The sequence below is a fragment of the Drosophila biarmipes genome, chromosome X (assembly GCF_025231255.1).
Source record: "Drosophila biarmipes strain raj3 chromosome X, RU_DBia_V1.1, whole genome shotgun sequence".
NCBI lineage: Eukaryota > Metazoa > Arthropoda > Insecta > Diptera > Drosophilidae > Drosophila > Drosophila biarmipes.
Genome location: NC_066611.1, coordinates 21,858,780 through 21,886,753, shown reverse-complemented (window position 1 = coordinate 21,886,753; position 27,974 = coordinate 21,858,780). Strand labels below are relative to the sequence as shown.

The following is a 27,974-nucleotide window of genomic DNA, read 5'->3' as shown; positions in this document are numbered from 1 at the left end:
TTTTGGCTTCGTGCCGCGCCGTGCTCGTGGCAGCTTCGGAGGCTGCGGAGGCTGCTAACTGCTGACTGCTGGCCAGAGGCGGCTCCATGGCTCCCTGGCTCCGTGGCTCCGTCCCGGGTTGGCAGTGCCATTCGGTGGCTCGTCGCAATCAGTCCGCAGAGCGCGCTCCGTTTCATTCCGCTCCGTTCTGTTCCGCTCGCTCCGTGCCGTTCAGAGTCCTGTTCTGTCCTGTTCCGTTCTGTTCTGTTCTGTTCGGCTCGGTTCTGTGCGCCCGCATCCGCAGCAGTATCCGCAGGAGCAGGAGCTGACCATCGAGCCAGGTTTTGGATCAAGCCGAACTTGAACTGTGGAACCGGACTTGGGACTCGGGCTTGTCACTCGGCTCTCGTAACTGGACATTAGATACCAGGACTAGACCCCGACTAGACCTAGACCAGACCCACTGACCGAGTGAACGCTGCGAGCACAGGATGCAAACGTAAACGTAAGCCATGCAGGACGTGCGACTCCGCCCCTCTTACCCTCTCGTCCTTCGTCCACCCCGCCCATGTGCCAGTCCAATTGTGTTTTGTTTTATAACAAAGAAAACAGCAACAGCAACACCAGCAGCAACAACAACAGCAACAGAGGCTATCGAAAAAGGACAAGAATGGGAGCAGTGAAAGGGGGCGGGGGCGGGGGCGGGGGCAGAGAGAAATAGAGAAAGCACAGCGGAATGATGGCGAAAAAAATATATCAGCGACAACAAAATAGACGAACTTTTTTCGTGGCTTTTTTTTGCTCCCGTATATGTGTATGTGCCAGCTTCACGGCTGTGTGTGCGTGTGTTTTTTGTACCAGTGTGCGTGTGTCTGTGTGAGGCTGCGTCGTCGTCATCACTGCTGTGTAGTTGTCGCTGTATTTGTGCGTGTCTTTGAATTTTTGGGTGTGGACTTGTTTCATGTTTCAGTTTCAGTCGCTGGCTTTCTCGCACCCCTTGCCACCCCCGAAGCCCCACCCTTGGCAGCGCCACTGCCCCGGCCCCGCCCCTCCACCCTCCACCCTCTCGACAAAACTTTCCGCCAAGTAGCAACAACAACGACAACAACCACATCATGTATAATAAAAAATAATCACGAAAGAAGTGCACTGGAGATATGCAGTGGCATGGCAGAGCCCCCTCCGCCGCCGCCACTGCCTCCTGGACGTCACTGTCACTCTTTATTTTGTTTTTGTTCAAGTGTGTGCTTGCCAGTGTGAGCGTGAGAGTGAGTGCCAATAACAAGAAAAACAACACGGCCGAAGCAAAAGCAACAACCATCGCAGCCAGCACAACAACAATAGCCAAGTGCATCAAAAGTGCCGAAGGAAAACAGCGCGAAAGCAAAACAAAAGCGTCAACCCATCAGGAACCCCCCACAACCACCCCGCCACGCCCCCTGCGACACATTTTAATTAAGAGCCTGCAATGACAGACCCCCTCCCCCCAGAACCATCCACCCGACACCACTGCAGAGCCACCCACTGCAGCACCACCCCACGCCCAATAGCCCCCAACAAGTTTGAGATTTTTATTATTATGAAATTTTCGCTAATTCGAGGCGGAAGGCCAAGCGAAGCAGCCTTGGGCGGCTTTTGGCGCGCACTGGCCCCCTGCCACGCCCCCGTTCTGCATTCTAAATTCTACTTTCCACTTTCTCCTTTCTCATTGCGAACCCATTTTCCCCTGCTCAACTGCTGCAGCTGCTGGAACGTAAACAAACCGGAAGGGAGTGGGGTGGAGTGGGGTATGGAAAACACTTATCCAACTTATCCACTGCATTTTCAACAAAATCGATGGGCTTCAATAAACTCTTCCAAGCTCTTCGCTTTTGCCAAAATAAAACTTAGTTTCAGATCAGCCAGATAAGGAGGGGTCCTTGGAATATCTTTGAAAGAACTTCTCCATGGGATCTAAAATCTAAGAAGCAGATTGATATTAGGCCTGTCTTTGAAAGAACTTATCAATAAGATCTTAAATCTTGGAACTAAAGGGCTACTTTTATCACAGATGATATGGAAATCTATTTTTCCCGAACCCCAAAGAACTGCAGGAATGCATTTCTAAAAATTCGGTGTTCTGTGATTTTAAATTGGTTCATATTTAAATGTAACTTTATCCCAATTTTGGGTAGACACAACTATCCTGTAACCAATACAGCCGAAAAATGTGGGGCAAAGGCGATTTTCATATAGCTATTATATTTTCAGTAGGCTTTATAAATAGTTTGGCTCTTTCGTTCAAACTAACTCTTGCTGTTCGTTGAATGTATTGCTGTGTCGCGAACGTTGCACGCCTCTCGCTAGCCCCCCACTGTCGAATCTATTTAGGGAGCTCCTCCTGACAGATGGGGTCCCCAGCTGCAGCCCGAGGGTCAGCGGCCAGCGGATGTTGGGGGATGCTGCTAATGGGAAACTGCATCTCAGGCGCGAGCCGAGAACTTTTCGGGCTAAACACAAAACAACACAAGACCGACAGCAACAGTAACCCAAACTCGTGGTCGAGACGGGGACACACTGGCGTTGTGTTGGTTCTTCCCTTCCTGACCCACGTTGCAGCGGGATTTGCATTCGGCCAACTTTGAGCAGCAAACTTTTGTATGCTTGTTGTTTTGGCGGCACAACAAGGCAAAACAAGGCTAAAGAGGGAGATGATCTAATGAATTAGGTGCCGGCCAGTGCTCGTCGGCTGTGGGGAGGGACCGCCAGGCAGCACCAGGGAGCACCAGGAACACCCTGGCACACCATCAGTGTCACAATGATAACAGGCAGTCATTTTTCACGCCTGCCGCACACTTTCTGGCCCGCTTTTTTGGGGCTGCTTGCAGGGAAGCGAAAAGAAAAATAAGGCAAATGTCGCAGGACAAGGAAAAAGCGTTGACAGAAAACGTTTGGGCCAAACTAATAAGCAACCAGCCATGTTTGTCCAGGGGGGGAGGGGGCGCAAAGGGCGGGGGCTGACAACGGTCGACGCACTGTCAAATAAGACAGCAGCCACCCACTGCCACCCACCCAGTCATCCGTTCCGGCCCAAAGCTATCCCATTCGAAGCTGGCCAAACAAGGACCCCTTGGCCGGCAACGATAAAGCACGGCGAAAGCGAGGAGCTCAAGGAGCCGAAGGAGCTGGAAAAGGCGAAAGGAACAGGAACAGGGACTGGAAACACACAAATAAATAAATAGATTGCATTTGTGGGCGTGGCCAGTCGAAGAGATAGAGAGAGAGGCAGAGGCAGAGGCAGAGGGAGAGAGGGAGAGGGAGCATGGGGAAAGCGGCAAGCCATGCTAAAAAGTAAATAACTGTCAAAAGGGTTCAGCTGTGGGTACGAATAAGTACACCGAGAGAAAAGGGTTCGGATAGGTAGGATAGATATAGCATAGTACGAGCCACAGTCAAAGAATTCTAACAGTAAGAATTGGATTCTGAGCGATATTATCTTATGGTAAATATAATAGGTATAGCCATAGGTATAGCATAGTACAAGCCACAGTCAAAAAATTGGATTAGTCTGAAACATTTCCCCGATGACATTATCTTTTTCTCGCTCTGCACGATTGTGGCTTCCTTTGCCAGTGTACTACACACACGAGCATGTGTGGGTCTGTGGCTCCTGGGTGTGTGTGCCTGTAGCATAAGCTGTCCCCAGCAAAGTGTAGTAAATACGACTTGAGCCTAACCCAAAGATGTCCGGCAAAAGTCATAAGCCCAACCTCGCACACTCGCACACCCTGCCGAAAGAGAGATGATGATAATGCCATTGTTACAGAACAGGCAACAACAACAACAACAACAACAACAACAACGGGACGAGGAAGTGACGTTAACAAGACCAGCCAGAGCAACAAACATTTTCAATCAAAAGTTTAATACGCCGTGAATTCATTACACGTCCGATGAATGATGTAGCCCCCGGAAGCCCACCAGCCACCCTTGATAAGGCCGAAAAAAGGGGGGTAAGGGGGCTAGGCAGGGAGAGGGACAGAGGGAGCTCTACGAGCCACGTTACCCGGGATGTCTGTTATTCTGGTTTCTTTTCTCATAAGATACAATTTATTGCCGCCATCATGTACGAAAAGTACGAAACACATGTAGACGCGCTCACACACAGGCACACAGGGACACACAGAGACACACAGAGACCCACAGAGCCACACGAATGAGCAGACATTTACGGCCGTCCTAAACCCACACACACAGAGAGATGAGCCTGGAGAAATGGAGAAGTGCGGGGGCAGTCGCAGAGGAGCCCGTGACCTTCGGCGCCTTTGGCGGCCATTGCAGGCGGAGCAGGACCCGAGCCTTAGCCTAATGCTCCAGCTCCTCCTGCTGCTCCTCCTGCTGGTCCTGCTCCTACCGCTGCTCCTGCTCCTCCCGCTCCTGCCTCCATTGTGCCTGCCCGGGCCTAACAAAGTAATCACTCATTCCTGCCAACGAGCAGAGTGAAAGGCAGGAAAGGGCAGGGGCTCCTCCCCGCTTATTGACAGCCAGGCAGCTAAGTGTCAAAACACAGTTTAAGCCAGACCAGAGGCTAAGCAAAGCGCGGGAGCAGATGAGCCGGCGGAGGGGGAGGGGCAGGCGCGGCAGACAACCGACAAATTATAAGCCCAAACAGCTTCTGTTTGCCGCGCAGCCGAGAGATGCGAAAGGCGACGACCGCCGCAACACGAAATGAAGTCAAGCAACTTGCTGACGCAGGAGCCAACCCCTGACCCCCCGCCAACCCCCTTGCTGCGCAGGGGATGGAATTCGATGATGACACGAAGCCGCAGCAGGCGACGCCCAAAGCAAAACCAGAGTTTCACCAGTGCACAGCAAAAAATAGAGAAGAAATGAGGCAGCATTTATCGAGGGAAAAGAAGCAGGTTGCTACTTGTTCGCACTGTTGAAGGGAAGAAAATTAAATCTTAGAAAGGGCTACTTTGGTATTTATGTACCCTTGACCAGGACTTTTCCCCAGCTTCTTTCGGTGTACAAATGGCTACAAACAAAGGGCGAATCCAAGTCGGAACTATGGCAGGAGATACAGGAAAACTACCAGCAGCCGCAATATGTGGGGATATTAATGATGATGACTATCATAATGGCTGGCGAAGGGGCGGAGCAGCCCTCCAATCCTCCAATCCATCCCCTTTTGCCCCTTGCCGATACTGATCTCTGCCCTGTTTTTACTGCCGCCGCCCATGGCAGCATTCAAAATTCAAACTGAAAACTTCGCGAGCAATTGCCGCATTCCAAGCGGGGACCGGAAATGGGAGAAGGGGCAGGAGCAGGAGGCAGGAGCAGGAGCAGGAGGCAGCATCCAGAGTGTGTGTGGAGCTGCGATTATGCGGACCAATGTCGCATTTTATTTATGTAGAACGGCAAGCTGCGCTCAAATTGAATCCGAGTGAAAAACGACGTAGGCGGCGGGCGGGTTCGAAGGGTGAAGTACCCTGGGAACAGAGATAACAATAGCCTCCATTAACGTAGTACACACATTTCTGCACTGCTCCTCGACATTCCGTCCCATTCAGGAGTCATTACGGCTTCTGGGAATATTTGTGCGTTGGAATTAATTCCGGGCCCTTGATACACCACTTGAGCAGCCCAGTCGATGAGCTGGACCCCTTGATGAGGCAAGGACTCCTGCCATTCCCCTTCTTAGTCGGTCCGTAAGTCTGGGGAAGTGCCCGTGGAAGTGGAAAACCCGCGCCGGGCGACCGGAAAAGCAGCAGCAACAATGGAGGCAAGCACCTGCCACTTGCCACCTGGCTGCTGCTGTTGCTGTGTCCATAAATACTCTAGTACACTCCCTTTCGGCACCGTGGAGCTGCCAAAGCGACAGGCTGCCAACGGAATTCCTCGTGAAGTGGGCACGATTTTTGTGCTGCGCCCCACGGTTGCCAGTTCCCGGTTCCCTGTTCCCGGTTCCGGCCATAACAAATTAGTAGCGGAAACGGAAATGGCGTAAAACGTCAACGACGAGTGTTACCAATGCTGCTGCAGATGTTGCTGTTTAGCAGTGTTGCTTGTGCTCGACTGGTTGGGGTGGCTGGGGTGGGCACTGGTACATGCTTTATATGACCCCCATTTATATCTAGCAATGCGCAGCAGCCAATACAATCACAACAACTCCCCGGGGAAGCGAACTGAGGGCAAAGCGGCTGGCGAGCGGACCCAGAGTGCTGAGAGGAACGCAATCCATCCACAGAGCGAACAATAGCCTACACCCAACTATCATCTAGCGTCTAGCAGCCCGGTCAGATGCACTAGAGACCAGCCCGGAGCAGTCCGAGCACCGGATCCCAGCGAACTCCAGGACCTCAGAGTCCACAGAGCCATGATGCCCAGTCGCGTCAAGCTGAAATGCGGCACGGAGCATGGGGATGAGATCAGGCGCACCGCCGACGACTCCACTTCGAACACTGCCAGCAGCCAGCACAATAGCAATAGAAATAGACGGCCAGCAAGGCCGGTCCTGACCCCTCCACTGCTGCTCCTCGCTGTCCTCGCCGTCCTGCTGCCGATCCTGCTGGGCAGTAGGTCCTGCCACGCCCTCCGGCTGACCAACGGGGGCGGCAGCCTGAGCAAGGGCGCGGCGGCCAACAAGGAGCAGCTCAACATCGGCCTGATCGCGCCGCACACGAACTTCGGCAAGCGCGAGTACCTGCGCAGCATCAACAACGCGGTCACCGGGCTGACCAAGACGCGCGGCGCCAAGCTGACCTTCCTCAAGGACTACTCCTTCGAGCAGAAGAACATCCACTTCGACATGATGTCGCTGACGCCCAGTCCGACAGGTGAGTGTCCTTTCTTAGCCACTTACTTAAATAATTATATTTACTGGCGTGTGTGTGGCGGCAGAGAAGCGGCAAACAAACTTACTTGCCATTGAAGTGGGCAAGATTGTTTATTGGCGACCACGGGAGGTCACAGTTCATAGGTCGCAGGTCACAGGTCGCAGGACGCAGGTCGTGGGCATCGACACCTGGCCGACTCTTAATTGCGTTCGCATCTTTAATGGCCGTTCATTTGGAGCTACTTAAGCGCTTAACCCCCTTCGCCACCCACGACGGCGCAATAAAAGAGAGAATGAAAATGAAAATAAAAATTATAATGAAAATGAAAATGGGGAAGCAAAGGAAAAATGCTTAATGCGAGACGAGAAACGCGGCGGACATAAATAAATGTCCAGGCTTGGCCGGACTGTAATTAAACGCCGACAGAGTTGTCAACGCGATGTTGCAGGCTTGTCAGAGAGGCAGATGGGAAAAGTGAGCGGGCTAAGAATAGAATTGGGGAGCGTGGGGCGAGAAATCGCCAGAGTTGCCAAGTGCCTCTCTGCTTTGATTGAGTGACAAGCCGAATACCCCATTTGCGCGGCCAGAAAGAGCCAAGTTTCAGCCATTCAGGGTTTACACGGCAGCCCACTATGTTGCAAAGTTGTACAGTAAGTTCTGCAAGGGTTTCGATGGAACTGCGACAGAATGGTTAAGTGCTGTGGGTGCCACAAATGCAAATGGGAATCTTCGGAATAGAGATGTAGGACGAGCAGTTGGCTGTGTGTGGGGGCGGGGGAATTCTTCTATGGCTCTGCTAGAGTTGTCAAGAGCTTCCAGCGCTGAGTCACTCTGCTGCTTTGATTGAGCGACAGCCCGAATTCAGGTGCGCCAGGGTGTAAGTGGCACATTTAAGCCTTGCACCGTTGCCAGGGCGGCCAGGGTTGCCAGGGTAGCGCCCAATGTGATTTCAGCAATTTATGCCACCGCTCCTTCTTTCGCAACGCTTCCTGTTTGATTGCAGAAACCCGAATTCCAGATTCCGTTTTGCAAGTGCAAAATTGCATTCGAGTGTCCATGTCCACAAATTGCATTCTCTGTGCCACATGCAACTGCCACTGCCACATGCCCCCGAACCCGAGCCCGTACCCCCTACTCGCTTCGTGGCACAAAAATATGCAGAATTATAAAAAGGGCGGCATCAAGAGCTGGGAGCTGGGAACTTAACATCTCCGGGTGGAGAAGTGGGGGATGGACTATGGGTGATGGGCGGTGAAAAGTGGGCAGGGCAAAGACTGATTGCTCCCGGGTCAGCCATGTGCATATGGATGGGGATGAAGAGCTAGGAGAGGGAGGATGTTCGGAGGTTCAGGGGCATATTGAAATTTTATGTTGCATTTCCACAATTCTGTTGGCCAAATTGATAAAGTAAACACATACAGAGCGGGAAATGGGGGAAGCTGCGAGTGCAAACAAAACCCAAATGAATTTTCAATGATGTTTAAATGTTTATTATGGCCTGGACCTTGAGAACCAGCCCGCATCCCGCAGATAGCTCGTCGAGTCGAGTGTGCGAGTATCTGAGTATCTGTGTGTACGCAAATTACAACACATGGCAAACAAAGTCTGTCTGTCTGCGCCGGCTGATTGCCCCTCCCCCAGATGTATATGTATATAGTACACATACGTTAGTCTATGGGGAATCTATAATGGATTTCTATAGCTTTCGCTCCCACGCACACTCGCCCAGGCACATTGACAGGAAAAGGGCTTGTTCAGTTGTTCAGTTGTTCAGACGATTGTTATTTCTCTCGACTGTCGAACAATAAACGCGTAGATGTGGATGCTGCCTTGATTTCCCCCCTGTAACCACCGCCCTGCATCCGCCTTAGGTGGATAACTTTGCCTTTCTTCGCCTGCTGATGCCTGATTGCACCACCACTTTCACTCTAACATCCACTTTACATTCCTGCCATTGATTGCTGGCCATGGTTTGTGCCAGCAAATTCTACAATAATCGTATGGAAATTGAATTCCATTCAGCGGTCGTCCAGTTGAAGTTGTCACCCAGTCCCCAGTCAGCAAGTCATCTTGCCTCCTAGTCATCTTGTCGTTTAACCCATTCACATGCCCCGCATCGGGCAGCAGGCCCAAGGATGAGCTCGGCCACAGTTGATGATTTTGTGTCAAAGTAATTTTATACCAAATTGTATTTACTTTAACCCCCAGACACAACAAACGATTACCAGGTCGGCTCTGGGGGCGTGGCTCTGTGTGTGCTTGCCCCTTTCTTGTGGCAGCCATAAACTTTGATGGCCTTATTATCGAGTTTGGCTCATTTGCGGCAACGGCAATGGCGATGGCTACGGCGATAGCGCTGGAAAACGGTCCTCAGCCGAGGACAACGAGCCAACCAGGCGGGGCAATCACCCCAGATGAAGGCCATAGCCCTACTCAGTCCTTGGGGACAGGTGAAATAAAGTCCCCCAAAAAGTCTCCCAAAAACTATGTAATTCAAGCGCCCCATCCACTGCTTTTAAGGCACTATGAGCTGGGGAAGACTTGGTGAAAAGAGTGGACAGCAACCGAATAATAATAACCATCAACAACAGAGCCACATTATCATGCTGACAGGTTTACCCATTTGGGCATGCCGTGTACTGCAAACAAGTACTATCATCTATCTATCTAGTATGCATGTACATTTTCCATGTAATCTGTTATCCTGGCTGCCAACTGCCACGCCCACGCCCACGCCCCACCCACAGCCCATTCTTTGACGCGTCCATCGGTATCTGCTCATCCGGCTAATTTGCATTAATTGCATAACAATAGTGGCCAGCCAGTGGGCAGAGAAGCCAAATTGATGGGATAATTGAGCGATTCTACTGCAATCGAGTGAGTGCCAACCCGCAAGTTTCGCAAGTGCAAAGTGCAGAGTGCAGAGTTCCGAGTCCCGAGTCCGTTGTCCATTGTCCGGTGACCGATTTCAATGTCGGCCGTGACTTGACCCACAACCAATGATGATTACTCACGCCCATGGCCGTGCACATGCACTGCGACCTGGGCGAGAGCGATGCCCAAAGTGCAATTGGACTGTTTGGTAATTTGGGGGAAATGGGTGGGGAGACTTGACTTGCCGCCCTGTCGATAAAACCACGTGGCTGTCAATGGTCGGATGATTGAATGAATGGCGGGGTCCGCTGGGTCTAAGCCCGCTCCTTTCTCACTTTGCTAAATGACATTTTAATTCGAATCGAGAGAATCGGCGGAACCCAGAGCCCGGAGCCCAGCGGAACTCACGTAACCATATATCACTCCATTGTCAGTGGCCGACAACTGTGATCCCTGCCAGACGTAAGTCATTTTTCTTGTCATCCCTTTTGCTTTCATTCTGAAGTGGGGTGGGTTTCTGACAGCTTCCAAGGTCCATGCTTCCTCCCACTGGCTCCTTTATTATTAGCCATTGAACCTGCAATTACCATCCGGCTGGCCACCGACTGCAGCCGGCAGCCGGCTGCGAATGACCAGCGAATCAGCGGCATCAGCGACATCAGCGTCGTTAACCTTGTTTACACCTTGTCTACATGGCACTGCCCCCTGGCCACCACCACCCAGCATCGCACTTATAAGCGGGGAGTGTCGTCCACTGCAAGCGCTTTCCACACCTGGCCACCTAGTGCTCCTTCCACTCCTCCTCCTCCTCGAAGAGAGGTGGCCACCTCTCGTATCAGTAGAGTGCAGCTGGTGAAGGGAATTCAGCACTGGTCACTGGTCACTGGCCACTGGGAGAGGGAATCGCAGTGTGAGAGGCTCTCCCCTGGGGATTCTACGGCTTCTCTGGTCCCCATATTTATTGGCAACGTGCAAATATGCGGCCTAAATTGATTCTCCATTCTCCACCCTGCACCCTGGCTGGCAGACAAGAACCCAGTTGGCTGGCCCGCAAATAGGACATGTGTGTCCGTCCTGAGAGCCAAGGGCAATCCGGCAGCATTGTGTCCTGCTCCCGAAACAAGCCCCTAACAAATGGTCAAAAGGCGGAGGGCTTGGTGGATGGAGGCAGGAAAGATGGCCAAAGAAACGGACCCAAAGCCTGCGGCCAAGCCGAGATAAAGGCATGGAGGTTGGGGGATTTGGGGCCGGGATAGCGCAGTCCAGGACAATGGCTCCTTGACGAGGGAAAGGGAGCAGCAGACAGCGAGTCCTCGCCGCAGACACACTGGGGGAAAACGCCATCAATAAGTGGCAGCAGAATTCCCAAGAAAACCAAACGGATGGCTGATAAATTGAACAGTTCCCATTACCTTTTATGGTCCGCCATCTGGCGTAGTAATTCACGCTTTATGACATTTATGGCCAAAAAGGAAACATTCGGCATCCAATCTGCATAAAATAAAGTGCTTAGGATGGGAGAGAATTGGAAAATAAAATGGGTATCTGAAGGGTTTTGGCTTTCTTCACCCAAGAAACTAGCAAATTACACTTTTATAAGACTGGTAATAAATAAATCTGATGAAATCTTTCACAAGACTTTGCTCCCAAGCATTTTTGCCCAGTGCACAGACACAGATTTTTCATGACCGCCCTGGACCTCTGGTCCCCAGCAGGACCAGCCCAGCCGAACGGAACCCAAATCAAGCCCGAGTCCAAGAGTCCAAAGTCCCACTAATTGGCGCCGTCGAGGGAAGAAGCAGCCGCAGCCTTGGAGTCACTGCCAGGTCAAGAATGGCCCCCGGGCTTAGTCCTGCCACGCCCCCGACCTTTCCACCCTCCCTATTTGAGCAGGGAGGCTTTTGAACTTGGCTCCAGCTGGAGGAGGAGGCGGAGCCTGTGCGTCGGTTCGGGTTCGGGTTACCAACTATGAACTGCGCTTAAGTCTGTTGACATCGCACACATGCCTGCGGTGAAGGAGCCGCCAACAGAGGCCGAGCAAGTGGTATGGCCACTGGGAGGCCACTGGTGGCCGTTGGCCGGGGGGCAGTAAACAGTGGTCACTGGCGAGCGGACTAGACACAAAATGAACACTGAATTGCCTGATTATACACGCTCAGCTGCTAATGATGGACGGAGCAGTTCCAGAACTCAGAGCCAACCGAACGGATCCGATACGGAGCAGGGAGCAGGGCACAGGGAGCTGAGAATCGAGAGCTGGGAGCTGGGAACCGAGGCGAAACGACGCCTAATGGCTCAACTGGCCAAGTGGTTGCGGTTGTGGGTCAGGCAGCTCTGCGGCTTGGGTGCCAGCATGCTCTCAGGGGATCTGGAGATGGAAATGGAGATGGAGATGTAGTCGGCAAGGCAGATGGTATGCGAGATGGAAAAGCAGCGGGAGGATGGACCTGCTGGTGGCTCTCAGGTTACCGGGCTGCCGGGCTGCCTGAAACCCTAGCTGGCACAACAAAATGGGCTGGGGGGACAGGAGACAACTACTTTGACGCCACACTTCGCACCAAAGTTTCACCTTCCCCACTTTCCGGACTGGCTCTATACCCCATCCCAGCCCGGACCTTTTTGAGCTCCATGTCGTGTAAGCCTTTGCGGAGTAATTTGACGTGGCTGTGACGCTCGCGTCCTTCTGCGAAAATAGAGGAGGACGGGTCCTCCACGAGCTCCTATCTATCCACCCTAACCCTTCTCCGTCCGCTGCCCTGCTACAGTAAATCTGATTTATTTTGATGCCAAGAAAACAGCGGAAATTCGACAACTCTGAAAAAACGAATGAAGGAGATGGCCCCCCATAGAAAACTAATTATTATACATCCAAGAAAAGTTTTTTCCTTGAGCAAGTTTAGAAGAAAATTCTCTTCCTTAGCGATTGACCTGGCAGCAGGTTGCCAATAGCTCTGGCATAGTAAAACCAAAGGTAGAACTATATAAAAGCCTTAAATTGTATATGTTCTTTGGATCTACTAAATTAAGCAGACCATTTTAAAAAAATGTTTGCTAGGAAGAATGGCAAGTCTAAGCAGCTTTTGTTGCCAATCAGCTTTAAGATTACGAGAAAGATCTTAAACCCTGAGTTTGTACTGAAACTTTTTCGTATAATTATTCCAGTTGTAGAGCTTGGCCTTTCTTCGAGAGCAAACAAGAACGCGATTTAGGGAACCTCGTAGAATCTTCGACAACGTGTCACGGGGCAGCTGGAGAGCATGAGTCAGCTGAGGTGGCACAGTTCCCACTCGTAAGTGCATGCCACACATGTCTATCTGTCCTTAAGGCCCACCATAAGCTGGGGTGGCGCAGCACCTAGATAGGGACCTCCCCCGCCTTCTGTGTGCGTAACACTTCACGTGCAAAACTCATCTGACAAGAGCATGAAAGGCGAAAAATCATCTGGCAACACTTTGATATTCGATAAGATGTTTGGGCGCTTTCGTCGGCGCTTCCTTATTGCTCCCGCCCTGCCTCGGCCGGCTGTTTCCTCCAGTGCCATCCTATCATCCCGTCATTGTCGTCATGCGGGCTTCGGCTGTTCGTATCTCCGGGGCGGAGTGGGCGGAGAGGGCGGAGGGTGGTCCTGGGGCCCGTGACGTCAAGTTATAAAATATGAGGCAAGTTCGCAGCGCCCAGCCCAAAAGCCTCGAGTTTAGTTTAGTTTAGTTCGCTTCGCCCTCCCTCGGTCCTCGGCTCCTGTCACCGCTCCTCGAGTTGTTGTTATCCTACCAGGCATGGCATCTCTTTTTTATTGGCATGCCACGCCCATGTCAGATGTCAGGGCAGGGGAAGTAGTGGGGAGGAGCGGGCGCAGTGGGCGGATAAGTGCGTGTGCGTGAGTGCGTAGGTTGATGGTGATGAGGTCACAACTCTACTCTGCAGAATTCGGAGTTGGGCCTAGTTCCCATGTACATATCCCCAGGTACGGGTGTTAAAACAGAGATGTTTGCACGGCAAATCTTAGAAGAGAGCAACCTAAGTTTCGACAGACTATATGCATTAATTTTTTTTAAGGGAAAAGGCAACGTAGACAAAAAATATTAGTATTACGTATTGGAAATGACATGTTTTCAGATATATCTAAAATATAAACTCAACTTCCAACTGAAGCGCCTTTAACTCCTAAAGCTTACCAGCTGTTTTTATAAAAAATGCTCGAAAATGTACCTATTTTGACAATCAATTGTCCTTAAAACATTTGATTGGAAAACAAAAGTTTCACAAGTCACTGCCCACCAAGCAGAAAAAAGGCTCAATATAGCCCAGTTTTTTCCCCATCCTTATGCACAAACTGACTAAATTTTGCAATTGTTGAGCACTGTCATTCCGACACCGCAATTAGTTTTGTCGAGTCCAGCGATGCGACAGGAATAAGTGGGGATTGCTTAATCGGCCGGAATTATCACGGAAAATATTTAATTGTGTGCACAAGTTGCGGATACGCTGGGCGCTGGCTTAGCAGGCAAACTTTTCCATCGATTGCGATGCGGGCTTCAGTTTCAGATTCAGATGCCACCAGCAGCCACCCACTCGTACAATCACCGCCACCCGCAGTGCAACTTTCACCGCCCACTCTCGCCCCCCCAGTAGCTCTACCCGTATTGAAACTGCGAATCGAGTGTAATTCTGCATTATCGAGTGCGAGCCAAAGTGCTGGGACATGGGACAGCTGCGACTCCTAATTGTGCTTTATGCCACTTCAGGCCGACTCCTCCAGCCCGCGGATGTGGATGAGGATGTGGATGCGGATGCGAAGTTGCCTGTGCGCCCGAGATACACTTGTGAGGGCGGCTAGATTTATGTTTCTGCCAGGGCGGAGCGCCTGTCGGCACTTTTTCCACTTGCCTGCGTCGCGCGTAATGTAAAAAGTTACTCAAGAGGGGCGGGAGACGGCGGGTGTGGATGCGGATGGGAGTGCGGGTGGGGAAACGAGGTGGTTGGGCGTCGCACACACACGTGACGCCTCTTCTGCACTCCATCACTTGCATTGTTGGCAACTTGTGATAACTTGCGATAAAAACGAAGGCAATTGAATGATGCTTAAATGAAATTAATGGATGTTATAATAAGTTGCCGGAGGCAGAGGCACACCCGCCCCCTTTGTTCACCTCCTCCCGCGGCGGCTGTCAGAGTGGAGAAACTCGAGCGAGGACGAATGCGAAGGGGCTCAAAGCAGGAGCCAAGTCACAGTTGACAGCTGTCAGCTGATTTCTGCCCCGGCACAACAATCAGCTCCTCCTCCTGCGTGGCTGCTCCTTTGCAAGTCAAATTGGGGCTGTGGAGCCGTGGAGCTGTGTCAAAATTCAATTTGCACATTATAAGAAGCCAGCTTCGCCCGCTCCTTTGTGGCAGCGCAATTTTCAACTTCCTCGGCCACCGCTTCCGGAGTCCTTCGGGGGCGCCTCATTATAATTTCCGAGGAGGAGGGGCGTTCGACCTTGATGAATTGCCGCTTACCTTGACGGGCACCACATCACCTGCCATGTAACGCACTCTGGGGCGTGGATTAATCCCCACACGAGTGTGATTTCATGCCAGGACCCGCCCCAGGCCCAGGCCTCCTGCAGGGGAGGGGAGAGCCCTCAGGAGCAGGAGCAGGACATGGACCCGGACCCGGACCCCGACACTTGGTAATGCAATTACAGGGTGCCTAATGCACGCAATTAAATTGCTAATGGACGGGCCGGAGGAATCAAAAATGCTCCATTAAAACGAAATTAAATTTTAGGGGGCCTGGCCAGGGGGCGGAGCTCAGTCCCGTCCGGGCCTAATTCCGTTAAGTGAATTTCTATTCTCGGTTGAATGCGAACAAAGGTCCGCAGTCCACAGACTTCGGACCCCTCGCCCTGCGCATTCCAATCAAGCCTCCGACCATCGCCCATCGATCCATCATGCCGAGAGCGGTCGCCCATGCCCATTCCCAGTCCCAGTCCCGTGCCCAGCCCCACGGCTAGGCCTATCCATTCTGCCATCCATCTGCGTATCTCTGCATCTACATATACATATATGCGGCTTTAAGTCCATCCGGGCGAGTCCCGACATGGAAATGGTAATTGAATGCAGGGACACTGCAAACCGACTGCGGGCGGAAGGAAAATTAGCAGACCTCTGCTCCCGCCACAGCCCCGTCCTCCCAGGCCACCCCGCCCAGCGATGGAATGCAGAGAGCAGAAGTAAAGTGATGAAAAAGTTAATTAAACTTTTTGATGAGATTTCACATTTTGCCAAAGCATTGACAGAAGACTGACAGACCTACAGAGGGGGTCGCACAGGGGTTATCTCACGTTCCCTAGGACTTGACAATGTCTTGTCATCGATTCCCCATCTCCGAGCTCCTGCCTCCTGGCTGGGCTGGCCAAACTTCCAGAATTGCCTTTGGTCACTGGCGAAGGCGAACAAAGGCCTCGGTGGCGAACGTCATGACACCCAAAACCGCTTGGGAGGAGGCTGCATATGAATTAATTACCACGTGGCTGCCACAGCGGATCGCTCCAGAGGCAGCTTCACCACCCCAACCACCGCCGCCATTACCTTAAGTAGGTCAATTAGCTAGTAGGCCTCTGCGGAGGCGCGTGCGGCTGAAGGAATCCGCGTCAATATCCCCCATCCCCTGATGGTTCATTTTGGAAACCGAACCCCCACCCGAACCAAAACCACACTTGGCAACCCAATAAAAGGCACCCACTCCAGCGACTGGCACCACCCAGTCGTAAAACAAGTTCGGAAGGTGGCTAATCTGCAATTAATTGCCACACATCTGTACACAAGACACGCACGAGCTGAGATTGAGAATTTGATTGGGATGGGTGTGGGATTGGGATTGGGATTGGCACCAGAATTGGGTCCAGGACCCGGAGCGGAGGCGGGGATAGTCGGTCAGGTATTCAAATGGACTGGGATTGAAATGCAGTGAGCAGGGCGGAGGATATTTCCCAGGACAGCAACAGAGTTAGGAGAAACGTACAACATTCATGTTTCGCCAGCTCTCAATATGAAGTTGACACTCTGCTGTGTGTCATTGCTCTATTATTTAAATGACCAAACCGTCCGGACAATTTCTTGAGGTTTACCCTTGAGCTTCGACCTGCCTAATGATAACCTAATGAAATGGTGTCTCCAACCCCCAGCCATCCTGAGCACGCTGTGCAAGGAGTTCCTCCGCGTGAACGTGTCGGCCATCCTGTACATGATGAACAACGAACAGTTCGGACACAGCACCGCCTCGGCCCAGTACTTTCTCCAGCTGGCCGGCTACCTGGGCATTCCGGTGATCTCATGGAACGCCGACAACTCGGGCCTGGAGCGGCGCGCCTCGCAGTCCACCCTCCAGCTGCAGCTGGCCCCGAGCATCGAGCACCAGAGCGCCGCCATGCTGAGCATCCTGGAGCGCTACAAGTGGCACCAGTTCTCGGTGGTCACCTCGCAGATAGCCGGCCACGACGACTTCGTGCAGGCGGTGCGGGAGCGCGTGGCCGAGATGCAGGAGCACTTCAAGTTCACCATCCTCAACTCGATTGTGGTTACGCGGACCAGCGACCTCATGGAGCTGGTCAACAGCGAGGCCCGGGTAATGCTGCTCTATGCCACGCAGACGGAGGCCATCACCATCCTGCGGGCCGCCGAGGAGATGAAGCTGACGGGGGAGAACTACGTCTGGGTGGTCAGCCAGTCGGTCATCGAGAAGAAGGACGCACACTCGCAGTTCCCCGTCGGCATGCTGGGCGTCCACTTCGACACCTCCAGTGCAGCGCTGATGAACGAGATCTCCAACGCCATCAAGATCTACAGCTACGGGGTGGAGGCCTACCTCACCGATCCGGCCAACCGGGATCGCCGCCTGACCACCCAGTCACTGTCCTGCGAGGACGAGGGTCGTGGTCGCTGGGACAACGGAGAAATGTAAGTGGTTGTCTCGATGGTGAATCCATCCAAACCCTTAGCAACCCCCTCCCTAGCCTGGTAGAGGTAGTCAAGCCCAGATCAAAGGGTCTTCTATTAAGCTGCTCCTATGTATGACTCTTTCCCAGCTTCTTCAAGTATCTGCGCAACGTGTCCATCGAGGGGGACCTGAACAAGCCCAACATCGAGTTCACGGCGGACGGGGATCTGCGCTCGGCGGAGCTCAAGATCATGAATCTCCGGCCCAGTGCCAACAACAAGAACCTGGTTTGGGAGGAGGTAAGTGGAGGCTTTGCTCGCATGCTTTTCTCGATCCTTTCTCACTTTGCCACTCTTACGCTCCCAACGCTCACTCTCCCCGAATCCACAATGATCCACGAACCACTTTGATCCACGACCCCATCTGATCCATCCGATCCCGCACCGATCAATCTTGCCAATCTTGCACCGCTTTGTACTTATGCCACCACCACCAATTTGATCCACCACCTCGATCCACCACTCCAATTGGGGCAGATTGGAGTGTGGAAGTCCTGGGAGACGCAGAAGCTGGACATCCGCGACATTGCGTGGCCCGGCAACTCGCACGCCCCGCCCCAGGGCGTGCCGGAGAAGTTCCATTTGAAGATCACATTCCTCGAAGAGGCACCCTATATCAATCTGTCGCCCGCGGACCCGGTGAGTGGCAAGTGCCTGATGGACCGCGGTGTGCTCTGCCGCGTGGCGGCCGACCACGAGATGGCCGCCGACATCGATGTGGGCCAGGCACACCGCAACGAGTCCTTCTACCAGTGCTGCAGCGGCTTCTGCATCGATCTCCTTGAGAAGTTCGCCGAGGAGCTGGGCTTCACCTACGAGCTGGTGCGGGTCGAAGATGGTAAATGGGGTACCCTCGAGAATGGCAAGTGGAACGGCCTGATCGCCGACCTGGTCAACCGCAAGACGGACATGGTCCTCACCTCGCTGATGATCAACACGGAGCGGGAGGCGGTCGTCGACTTCTCCGAGCCCTTCATGGAGACGGGCATCGCCATTGTGGTGGCCAAGCGGACGGGCATCATCTCGCCCACGGCCTTCCTGGAGCCCTTCGACACGGCCTCCTGGATGCTGGTAAGTAGAGACCGAAAGAGACTTGCTCTTGCTCCTCCTCCTCCCCCACTTCTTGTCCAGAGTTCTCATGGGTAAGTGTTGCTCGTCTCCCTTTCTCTCTGCCATGAACCTCGCATAGGTGGGCATCGTGGCCATCCAGGCAGCCACCTTCATGATCTTTCTGTTTGAGTGGCTCTCGCCCAGCGGGTACGACATGAAGCTCTACCTGCAGAACACCAACGTGACCCCGTACCGGTTCTCCCTGTTCCGCACCTACTGGCTGGTGTGGGCCGTCCTCTTCCAGGCCGCCGTCCATGTGGACTCGCCGCGCGGCTTCACCTCGCGCTTCATGACCAACGTGTGGGCCCTCTTCGCGGTGGTGTTCCTGGCCATATACACTGCCAACCTGGCCGCCTTCATGATAACCAGGTGAGCTGGCTGGGCTTAGCCCTCCTTGGGGCACTCCCACTCTAACTCGGCTTACCGTCATCCTGCAGGGAGGAGTTCCACGAGTTCAGCGGCCTCAACGACAGCCGTCTGGTGCACCCCTTCTCCCACAAGCCCTCCTTCAAGTTCGGCACCATCCCGTACAGCCACACGGACTCGACCATCCATAAGTACTTCAACGTCATGCACAACTATATGCGCCAGTGAGTACTGATGATGATGGTGGATTAACCTCCGCTGTGAGGATCTTAACCTCTGATGATCATCCATCTTCCATTTCCTCTCCACCCCCAGGTACAACAAGACCAGCGTGGCCGACGGAGTGGCCGCCGTGCTGAACGGAAACCTGGACTCCTTCATCTACGACGGCACTGTGCTGGACTACCTGGTGGCCCAGGACGAGGACTGCCGGCTGATGACCGTGGGCAGCTGGTATGCCATGACGGGTAAGCCTTCCTCTGCCCTGCCCCTTCTTTCCGTGCCTCCTGGCCAATTGCCCGCCATCCGAGACTATTAATATCCCTACTCTCTGTTGGCCATAGGGTTGTCGTTCGGAGTTATTATCAAGTTAGTTTGCAGCCACACACAGCAGCCATTGGCTTGTAAACTGCGAAAACAAGTTGGCTAAAAGTTAAAGGCTGTCAAAACTTTTCACTATTGCTGCCAACACTCACTTATCTGCAGTGTTACATTTAAACCGGGGCTCAAATTGGCCGTGATAACATTAAACATTTAATGATATAATGTGTTTTGTGGTTCCTTGGCAGTCAAACGTGACTTTTGTAGGTCTTATATAGTTAATCAGAGATGACATGACGATGATATGATTTGATATTTGTACAAATTATAGATCCTAATTTTATTTTGAGGTCCTATCTGGGCTAGCTTTTAAGCTCTTCCCTGGTTCGGTGTGGCTTTCATGGGCAACGCCCTTGTGCATATAATATGATGCCATGACGAGTCCCCAGCGGTTTCACAACTTAATTTAAGCCCGTATTTTCGATCTGGTTCGATGGCTGTAATTTACGGCTCTGCTCTGTACTGCCCCCACCTTCTCGCTCCAGGCTACGGACTGGCATTCAGCCGCAACTCCAAGTACGTGCAGATGTTCAACAAGCGACTGCTCGAGTTCCGGGCGAACGGGGACCTGGAGCGGCTGCGACGCTACTGGATGACGGGCACGTGCCGGCCGGGGAAGCAGGAGCACAAGTCCTCCGACCCGCTGGCCCTCGAGCAGTTCCTGTCCGCCTTCCTGCTCCTGATGGCCGGCATCCTGCTGGCGGCGCTCCTCCTGCTGCTGGAGCACGTCTACTTCAAGTACATCCGCAAGCGGCTGGCCAAGAAGGATGGCGGCCACTGCTGTGCGCTCATCTCGCTGTCCATGGGCAAGTCGCTGACCTTCCGCGGCGCCGTCTTCGAGGCCACCGAGATCCTCAAGAAGCACCGCTGCAACGACCCAATCTGCGACACGCACCTCTGGAAGGTCAAGCACGAGCTGGACATGTCCCGCCTGCGAGTCCGCCAGCTGGAGAAGGTCATGGACAAGCATGGCATCAAGGCGCCGCAGCTGAGGTGAGTCCATCTTGCTAATTGGGCATGGGCCCAAAATTACCCAATACCCAAATTACCCTAATCGCGACTTGTTTCCCTTGCAGGCTGGCCTCCTCCTCGGACCTGCTGAACCACCACCATCTCAAGGAGCGGCCGCCGCTGCTGGGCAACCTGAGTCTCGCCGCCAGCGCCCAAGATCTATACAGGTGGTAAGTTTTCTTTGTGCATGCCTTTTCCTGCACGCCTCCCAGCACCCGTGTTCTGCCGCCCCCAGCTCCAGCTCCATCCCACATCTCCACTCCCGTGGCAGTAATTAAATTAAGCAATTGCTTGAGATAACATTCCAGCTCTCGGTTCAGTGCTCGGTGCTCCGTGCTCGGTGCCCAGTGCTCGGGCTTTTTTTCCCGGGCCGGGACTCGTTACTGGCCACGCTAATGATGCCGGGCAGCTGCTACAGCTGCTCCCATGTCTCCCCTTGGGGCATTCCTCTGCTTTCTGCTCTAATATAAATATATGGAAATGACTTTATTAAATTACTTTATCTCGGTTCCTGATTCAGCCCAGACAGACTGTGTGTGGCTCCCGATCCCATACCCATTCCCAGTGCCAGTCCCAGTCCCTGTCCCATTCCCACTCGCACTCCTCTTTTCCATTCTCGTCCAGCACAGAAAGACAGTCCCTGGTTATAGTCTTTAGTTATAGCACAATTTCCGACAGTTCCTGTTGTCATTCACTGGGTCCTTGGACCTCGTCCCCCCACCCATCCATCCGTCCATCCGTGCAGCCACACACAGAGCTTGGCCTTTGTGTGAAGTGAGTGTGGGCTGAGATTGGGCAGGTCCGTCCATTTGCATACCGGCCACAATGGGTCGGGACCCGGACTAGGTAATCGGATGTGGGAACACTTTACGACCCTCTGCCCCCCACAGCGGTGGGCAGCAACCCCTTCTTGGCAGCAGGACCAGCAATTAACGGATCAGGGCGGGCAGCAGCCGGCTCCGCATTATCGTTTCCATCTCCACTGGGAGCTGGCCTCCGCCTCCTCCTCTGCTGCCGCAAGTTCCCCTGGTCAGCCAGCCAGTGAGTCAATCACTCACCCACTCGTCCAGCCCGGCATCACAAACACAGTTTTGTGCGGGGCCAACACCTTTACCTGTGCTGCGCCACCACCTAACCGGGCTAAGAGGTCGGGGGTCAGGAGTCGGGATCCCTTTCCGTACCGGTTGCACAGCTTAGGAGAAACTTTGCGGTGCTCCACTGCGGGGTGCAGCTATTCAGCCACCCAGCCATTCAGTCATCCTGCCATTTTGCCATCCAAAGGATTAAAAATCCCTGCGAGACGATAGGTAGCTTTGGGGTGGAAAGGCTAAGCCGTCCTTAAAGCCGATCAGCCTGTGTAGCCACTTTTGATGCCGCATTATCGAGCATCGGAGCTTTAATGCTCCGGAAATGAATAACACTCGCCACACTTCCAGAGTGTCTGGCGAGGAATAAAATATACATTTAGGGAACCAGTCCCAAATCGCTCCTTCAGTCCGTACGTGCTTAACTTTTCTACGTGAAAGCTTTTGCGCGCTTCGCTTTTCCAGGGTGGTCGCCGCTTCGAACATTTGCCACTTCGACTTTCCTCCGTTTTTCCGCCAGACTCCATTGTTTGGGTAGCCACCCGCTTGTGTTTGTGGCTTGTGGTTCTGCACAGTGGTCGCTGCCGAAAAAGTATTTTTTATACCCTTGCCCACCCCATAATTTTTGGCGGTCATTTTTGAGGCAGGGGAGGAGACTATTCCGAGCCCAAGAAGTGAAAACACTCTTGATCGGCGTCAAGAAGCCATGTTAAAAAGCGGGTCGGCTTCTTATATATACTTTGGATATTCTAAACATTGTGATAAGTATTTATACTTCTCAAGTCACATCCGAAAGATTTAGATTTAAAAAAAAGATTCCTCTTACTTTATTAGTTAGTTAACTTAACAACGATCAGATCGCAGACCCCCATAAGTAGGCAACGTGTTTTGTTCCAGGCCAAAAGCGACGTTTTCAATCATGTTTATCTGTTAGTGCAGGAACCAGTCCTGTGGCCTTCTCCCAAACTCTCGTCCCCTGCAACCGCCAGGATGCCTAGGAGTCACACCAACGGACACACAGAGGCATTTGCATTAATTACTGACAAGTAAACATTCCGAGAGCGTGGCCAACCAAGTGCGGCTTTGGGGGTGGGAATGCGGTCCGGGGCTGGGTTCGGGCTCGGACCTGCCCCCCGAACAGGTGGAGCGTTACTCTCTGCGGCTGTCCGTTCATGTGCGTGTCCGTTGTCCGCTGTCCGCTGTCTTCTGTCCGTTGCTCTTGTCCGGAGTCCCTCGACCGTGGTCCTTCGTCCTTTGTCTCTCTCACTGCACCTTCTGTGCATTATGGCGTGCCAAGATTTATCCAACACTGTGAATGGATAGTTATTTATGTCGGCTTTGGCTCCATTGTAAACTTGGGTTTGGGCATGCAGAATCCTGCATGTGGCCCATGTGGGCATACACTGGGCTCTGCTCATCATTATGGATGGCAGCGAATCTGTTTCCTCCGGCTCAGGTTACCTTGCTGACTTTTGGCTTTCATGTTAACCGGCTTATTCCCCCTCCCCCCAAAACCAAACTTAACTTTTCACCGAATCGTGCAAATTAGGTTGGAGGAACCGAACGGGATCCGGGTTCGGAGCCGTATCCGTCGTATCCAAATTGTTAGGCAAAACACTCGTGTGGATGCACACGCTTTTTGCATTTCGCGGAGCAAGCGTGGAGCGCGTGGAAAACACTTCACAGTCAGAGCCCGAAAGTTTTGCGTGGAGGGGTGATAAATTGATGATGGATAACGGACAACGGTGATGCCCAGGGGAAAACCCTTTATCGGAATGGAGCACCTGTCCGATCGTGTGACGGGCTCATCACTGGCACACACACAGAGAACACTGAACACCCTCCCAGCCCAGCCACCTCCCGGCCACCTCCTCAGCTTGCCCCCGTTTGATGATTCGCTTTTCGCATTTACTTTTTGGCACTAATTTATTTACATGCGAACCCTTGAGTGCTCCTCCCGTTGGCCTCTGATTGATTGATGATGCCCAGGTCCTGAGCCCCGGTGCTAGCTGCAGTCCCCTACCTCCCCGCAATCCCATCCCCGACGTACTTTCGGCTTACTCTCCACCATTATGGCTAATGCTTTGGATTCTCCCCGGCGACATCCTCGCACACTGCCTTGACACACATTTCCGCATTTGTTGGCCATCGGAGCTGCCAGTATTTCAGTACGCACTACTCACCGCCCACCGCCCACTTAACCCAAGCATCCCACCCCGAGAGAGCCTGATTACAATTTGTCACATTTTACATTGGCTGGCAGGCTAATTAGCATGTCCTGCAACACTTTTTCGTTAAGCATGCTTGGTGTGAAGTAGCAGTAGCACATAGATGGAGTCCCATATGTATCTAGATACTACATGTCCCCGAATCCAAATCCTCCTGCTAACACTCGGGGCCAACCCCGTTCTCTCTCTCTTCCCGAAAAAATCCCAAAATGGATCGCAGGTCGTACAAGACGGAAATCGCCGAGATGGAGACGGTGCTCTGAAGCGTTTGGAGCCTTTCGAGCTGGACGAGCATGAGAGCGAGGAACTGCTGCTCACTCTAAACAAACACCCGCAATCGAGCAACGTCTTTAGAGTTACTGAAGCTACTGGAGTGCAATCCTAGAGCGAGTACTTCTAATCAAAATCAATGTTTCAAATAAATGTAAACTGAAAGCTTTCGAAAGTTAGAGACAGGGAGATAGCAGATAACAGATAGCAAAAGAGAATGGCAAATGGAGACACAGAGAGAAAGATAATGATGAAAATAGAGAAGGGAGAACCCAAAGCGCCTCACGAAAACCGCACACAACCCGATAACCGATAATCGAGAATCAAGACGACGAGAAATCCAGAACCCATACACTCCAGCCTAGGAAAAGAAAACCCAAAGATTGTATAAAGTTAAACTAAATGTAAATCAGTAAAACCAACAGGTAAACTAAAGGAAGACGAAGAAGACGCAAAAAGCAGCCGCCGCACGAGTATTTCATAAAATAAGTTTTAAAGATCAGAAGAGGTGTTACACAAGAAGAAGAGGAAACTGGGGAGATCAACCGTTACACTTTTGGCGATTGAACTGTTTACCGTTAACAAGAATAGCAAGAGGAAGAAGCAGAAGAATGTGGGGAGAAGAGGAGTAGGGCCAACGCAGAGTTGGCCATGTTTGTATGTAATCCGTTTGATTGTTTGTGATTGTTGTTTCGTTTGTTGTCTTTTTTTGGATAGTATATACATATATTTACGGAATCATACTCAAGTAAGCGTGTTGCAAGGGCATACACACATACGCACACACATACACACCTACATAGGAGCAGGAAGAGATGCGGCACCGGTTGCCTCGCCCATTATTAAATATACACATTAACAGATTTATATGTATTTACCTTGCTATGATTACGACGATATAAATGTTATTGCATATACACGTACATATACATATACAAATACATTTAAAGAACAAAACGAGAAATATTTACATATGAATATACATGTATGTACGTACTTATATTTTGTCTGATTTTGATAAAGAAAATGCTTATGTGCCGCTAACAAGGAGAAAAACAAAAAAAAAGAAAAAAACCCAAGAAGAATCAAAAGAAGGGGGGAAATCGAAATTTTCATCTCGCTAGGAGATAACCACACGACTACGAGGCTTCATTTTAGTTGCTCCTTTCCGCTTAGCTTGGCAACTGCTGCCAGCGTTCTTTTGTTTCCTTCACTTTCACTTTCATTTCGCTTGCTCGCCAAGAGAGAGAGAGAGCGAGACCCTACCCCCCTCCCCCGGCGGCCAGGAGCAAAACCAAATGAGAATTTCTCCTGTAAGTTCGACTCTCTTGCATGTGGCCTAAACTAAAGTTAATGCAAACTCTCTCTCTCTCTCTCAGACACACACTCTCTCCCGCATCCCGCCCACAAGCACACCCACAACACACACACTCACCTAACTAGAAAGAGATAAAAAATATTCATAAATGTGCATTGTTGTTGTGGCGAGCAAAACATGCTGACTTAAATCAGATTAAAAGTAAACTTGAAAATCGAATTAAATATGTACAAAGGTTAAACGATTAAACGCATGAACTTAAAACGTAAAAACGACGTAAATAATGAATGAACTAAAATTAAACGATGAGAACAGTCGGAGGCGTTGTATTGTGTTGGTATTTGTTTATGTGTGTCTTCTAAATGTTTAGCGAGGATTACCAATACTCAAAGAAAGCGCCAAAGCAAAGCGTGCATAAATGTAAACGAAACCAATTTAACTAACTAACTAATGCAACTTTAAAAACACACACACGCACACTCACTAGTACAGCAACCAAACACGCACGGCCGTTCAGCTGTGTGTGTGCTTCTTTGAGACTCTTTTCGTTAACGCCATCTCTGTTCAATTAAACCGTTACACCGTTGTGTTCCCCGTTCACGCCCACTCGCCGTTCAAAACGACGAGAGCGGTGCGAGCGAGGCGGCAACAGAAACACAGCACTATAACTAGAACACCTGACTAACGGACTAACGACTTACCCGCAAATCCAGCGAGAGCTGACAACAACAACAAGAAAGACAGAACAACAAGAACAATGTTAACAGCAAAAAGAAGAAAACAAAACAAAGAAACTTATTGAGTTTTATTTGCAAAAGAGTGATTTTTTGTAGTGAAAATATTTTATACACCAGTTACGGATGATTCGGGCGGAGGTCATAGCGAAATGTTAATTATTACGTATATGTATATATTTTTTAAGACAAATTGTTCAAATTTATTATACGAGTACTACCAAACAAAGCGAGTCAAAAACAAAGCTAAGCCAAAACTGGAAAACGATGTTGCAGACAACAATTTAGCATTAAAACGGATGGGAGGGGAAAGCAGGGAAGAGAAGAGAAGGACGACGAAAAGGAAGAGAAATGGATGGAGAAGCAGGGGAAAAGAGGGAGAAGTGAAAACAAAACCTTTACGGACAAATTAAAACAAGTAAAACAAGTTAACATTACATTATATAAGTAGTTAGTAATTTAAAACTAAACCCAAAGAAAATAAGCTAAACATCACGATAAATGATACAAAAAGCAAACAAAAAAAGGTTTATGTATACAAAAAGATGTTTTTTTTAATATATTATTAATGTTATTAAGTTACGAGTGCGAATAACGAGCGTACACACACAGTCACACTGTCCAGACCCTCACACCAACACGAATAACGAGTGCATTTTGTTAGGTGTTAAACATAACGAGAAGATAAGAAGAACGAAGCCAAAAGCCAAATCATAAGCATAAATCGAAATCGAATCAATTTTTAAACGCAAAGATATCTCCTCGAACATAACGAACATCGAATTCAGAGGGTGTCGCCGCTGAATTCGAGTCCGAAATCTGAGTCTAAGCCGCGTCTAGTCGACCGCCCACACCTGTCCACACCTGAGCGAAGGAGAGAGCGGTGCGGCCCCACACGCCGATCGTATTTCAAGTTACTAACACGACACGATTTTTTAACCACGCCAGCGAATCGAGCGAAGAAGCGTTTCACGTACATAAACTAAGCAAATGGAATATGCGTACATTGTTGTGGTAGTTACAGACGGCGAGGAGCATACACGTAAATTAAAATATAAACAAACCAACTTGCAATAAATGTGTATACAAAAGGTGTCGGGTCTTTTCTTTCGGTGGGTGTATCACTCATACGCAGTGTTGGCATTTATAAAAAATTTCTCTTAAGTTATCGTAACTAACTTTCAAGTTTCATTTTGTATCGTATGAGTAACACCAAACTCTGGGAATACAAATATTTTGCAGCACAACATAACCCATTACTAATTAAAATTATCGAATAGCTTGCGAAAACTTAGTTGGAAAATAGTTTAAATACAATATTAACATCATGTACATACATACATATATAAAATTTGTGACAATACTCACTCACACTCTCACACTCCAGTAAGGGAAATCGTCTGTTTGCCACGTGCTCGTACCTGGCTCCTTGTGCTTTCCATTACATCCAGTCTTTCGTTTTCCAGACAACCAGTAACGCTAAACATTTTGCCGGGCCGTTGTTTCTTTCACTCTTATTTATTATTTGACTACCGCACTTGAACATAGAAATTCACCTCATTTCCACCAATGAGCCGCCAAGAGGAGGGTAGTAAACAATA

The 27,974-nt window shown here is 51.0% G+C and overlaps 1 protein-coding gene across 4 annotated transcripts; it reads left to right on the top strand.

The window, feature by feature from the left end:
* The first annotated feature begins 166 nt into the window (after positions 1-166).
* On the top strand, positions 167-27,464 carry LOC108023535 (glutamate receptor ionotropic, NMDA 2B). Of its 4 annotated transcripts, XR_007763757.1 has the most exons (12): positions 167-484; positions 6,099-6,797; positions 16,841-17,612; positions 17,741-17,891; positions 18,129-18,722; positions 18,841-19,130; positions 19,199-19,351; positions 19,443-19,594; positions 20,213-20,720; positions 20,804-20,908; positions 24,272-24,441; positions 24,498-27,464. XR_007763757.1 is itself a non-coding variant. In XM_044093249.2 (11 exons), the coding sequence occupies exons 2-11, from the start codon at positions 6,338-6,340 to the stop codon at positions 24,312-24,314; spliced, it is 3,228 nt and encodes a 1,075-aa protein (XP_043949184.1). In that variant the 5' UTR covers positions 167-484; positions 6,112-6,337; the 3' UTR covers positions 24,315-27,464. The 4 variants fall into 4 exon arrangements, 3 of the variants coding, with proteins under 3 accessions (XP_043949184.1, XP_016948591.1, XP_016948590.1); XM_044093249.2 differs by having other exon boundaries at positions 6,112-6,797; positions 24,272-27,464; XM_017093102.3 differs by having other exon boundaries at positions 20,804-20,905; positions 24,272-27,464.
* The last annotated feature ends 510 nt before the right edge of the window (positions 27,465-27,974 follow it).

What these genes read in the sequence shown, in the direction of transcription:
- LOC108023535 (XM_044093249.2), top strand. Translation starts at nt 6,338, where the DNA reads ATGATGCCCAGTCGCGTCAAGCTGAAATGCGGCACGGAGCATGGGGAT. An exon ending in GCTGACGCCCAGTCCGACAG is followed by an intron (nt 6,798 to 16,840) that starts GTGAGTGTCCTT and finishes TCCAACCCCCAG; the next exon opens with CCATCCTGAGCACGCTGTGC. An exon ending in ATGCACAACTATATGCGCCA is followed by an intron (nt 19,352 to 19,442) that starts GTGAGTACTGAT and finishes CTCCACCCCCAG; the next exon opens with GTACAACAAGACCAGCGTGG.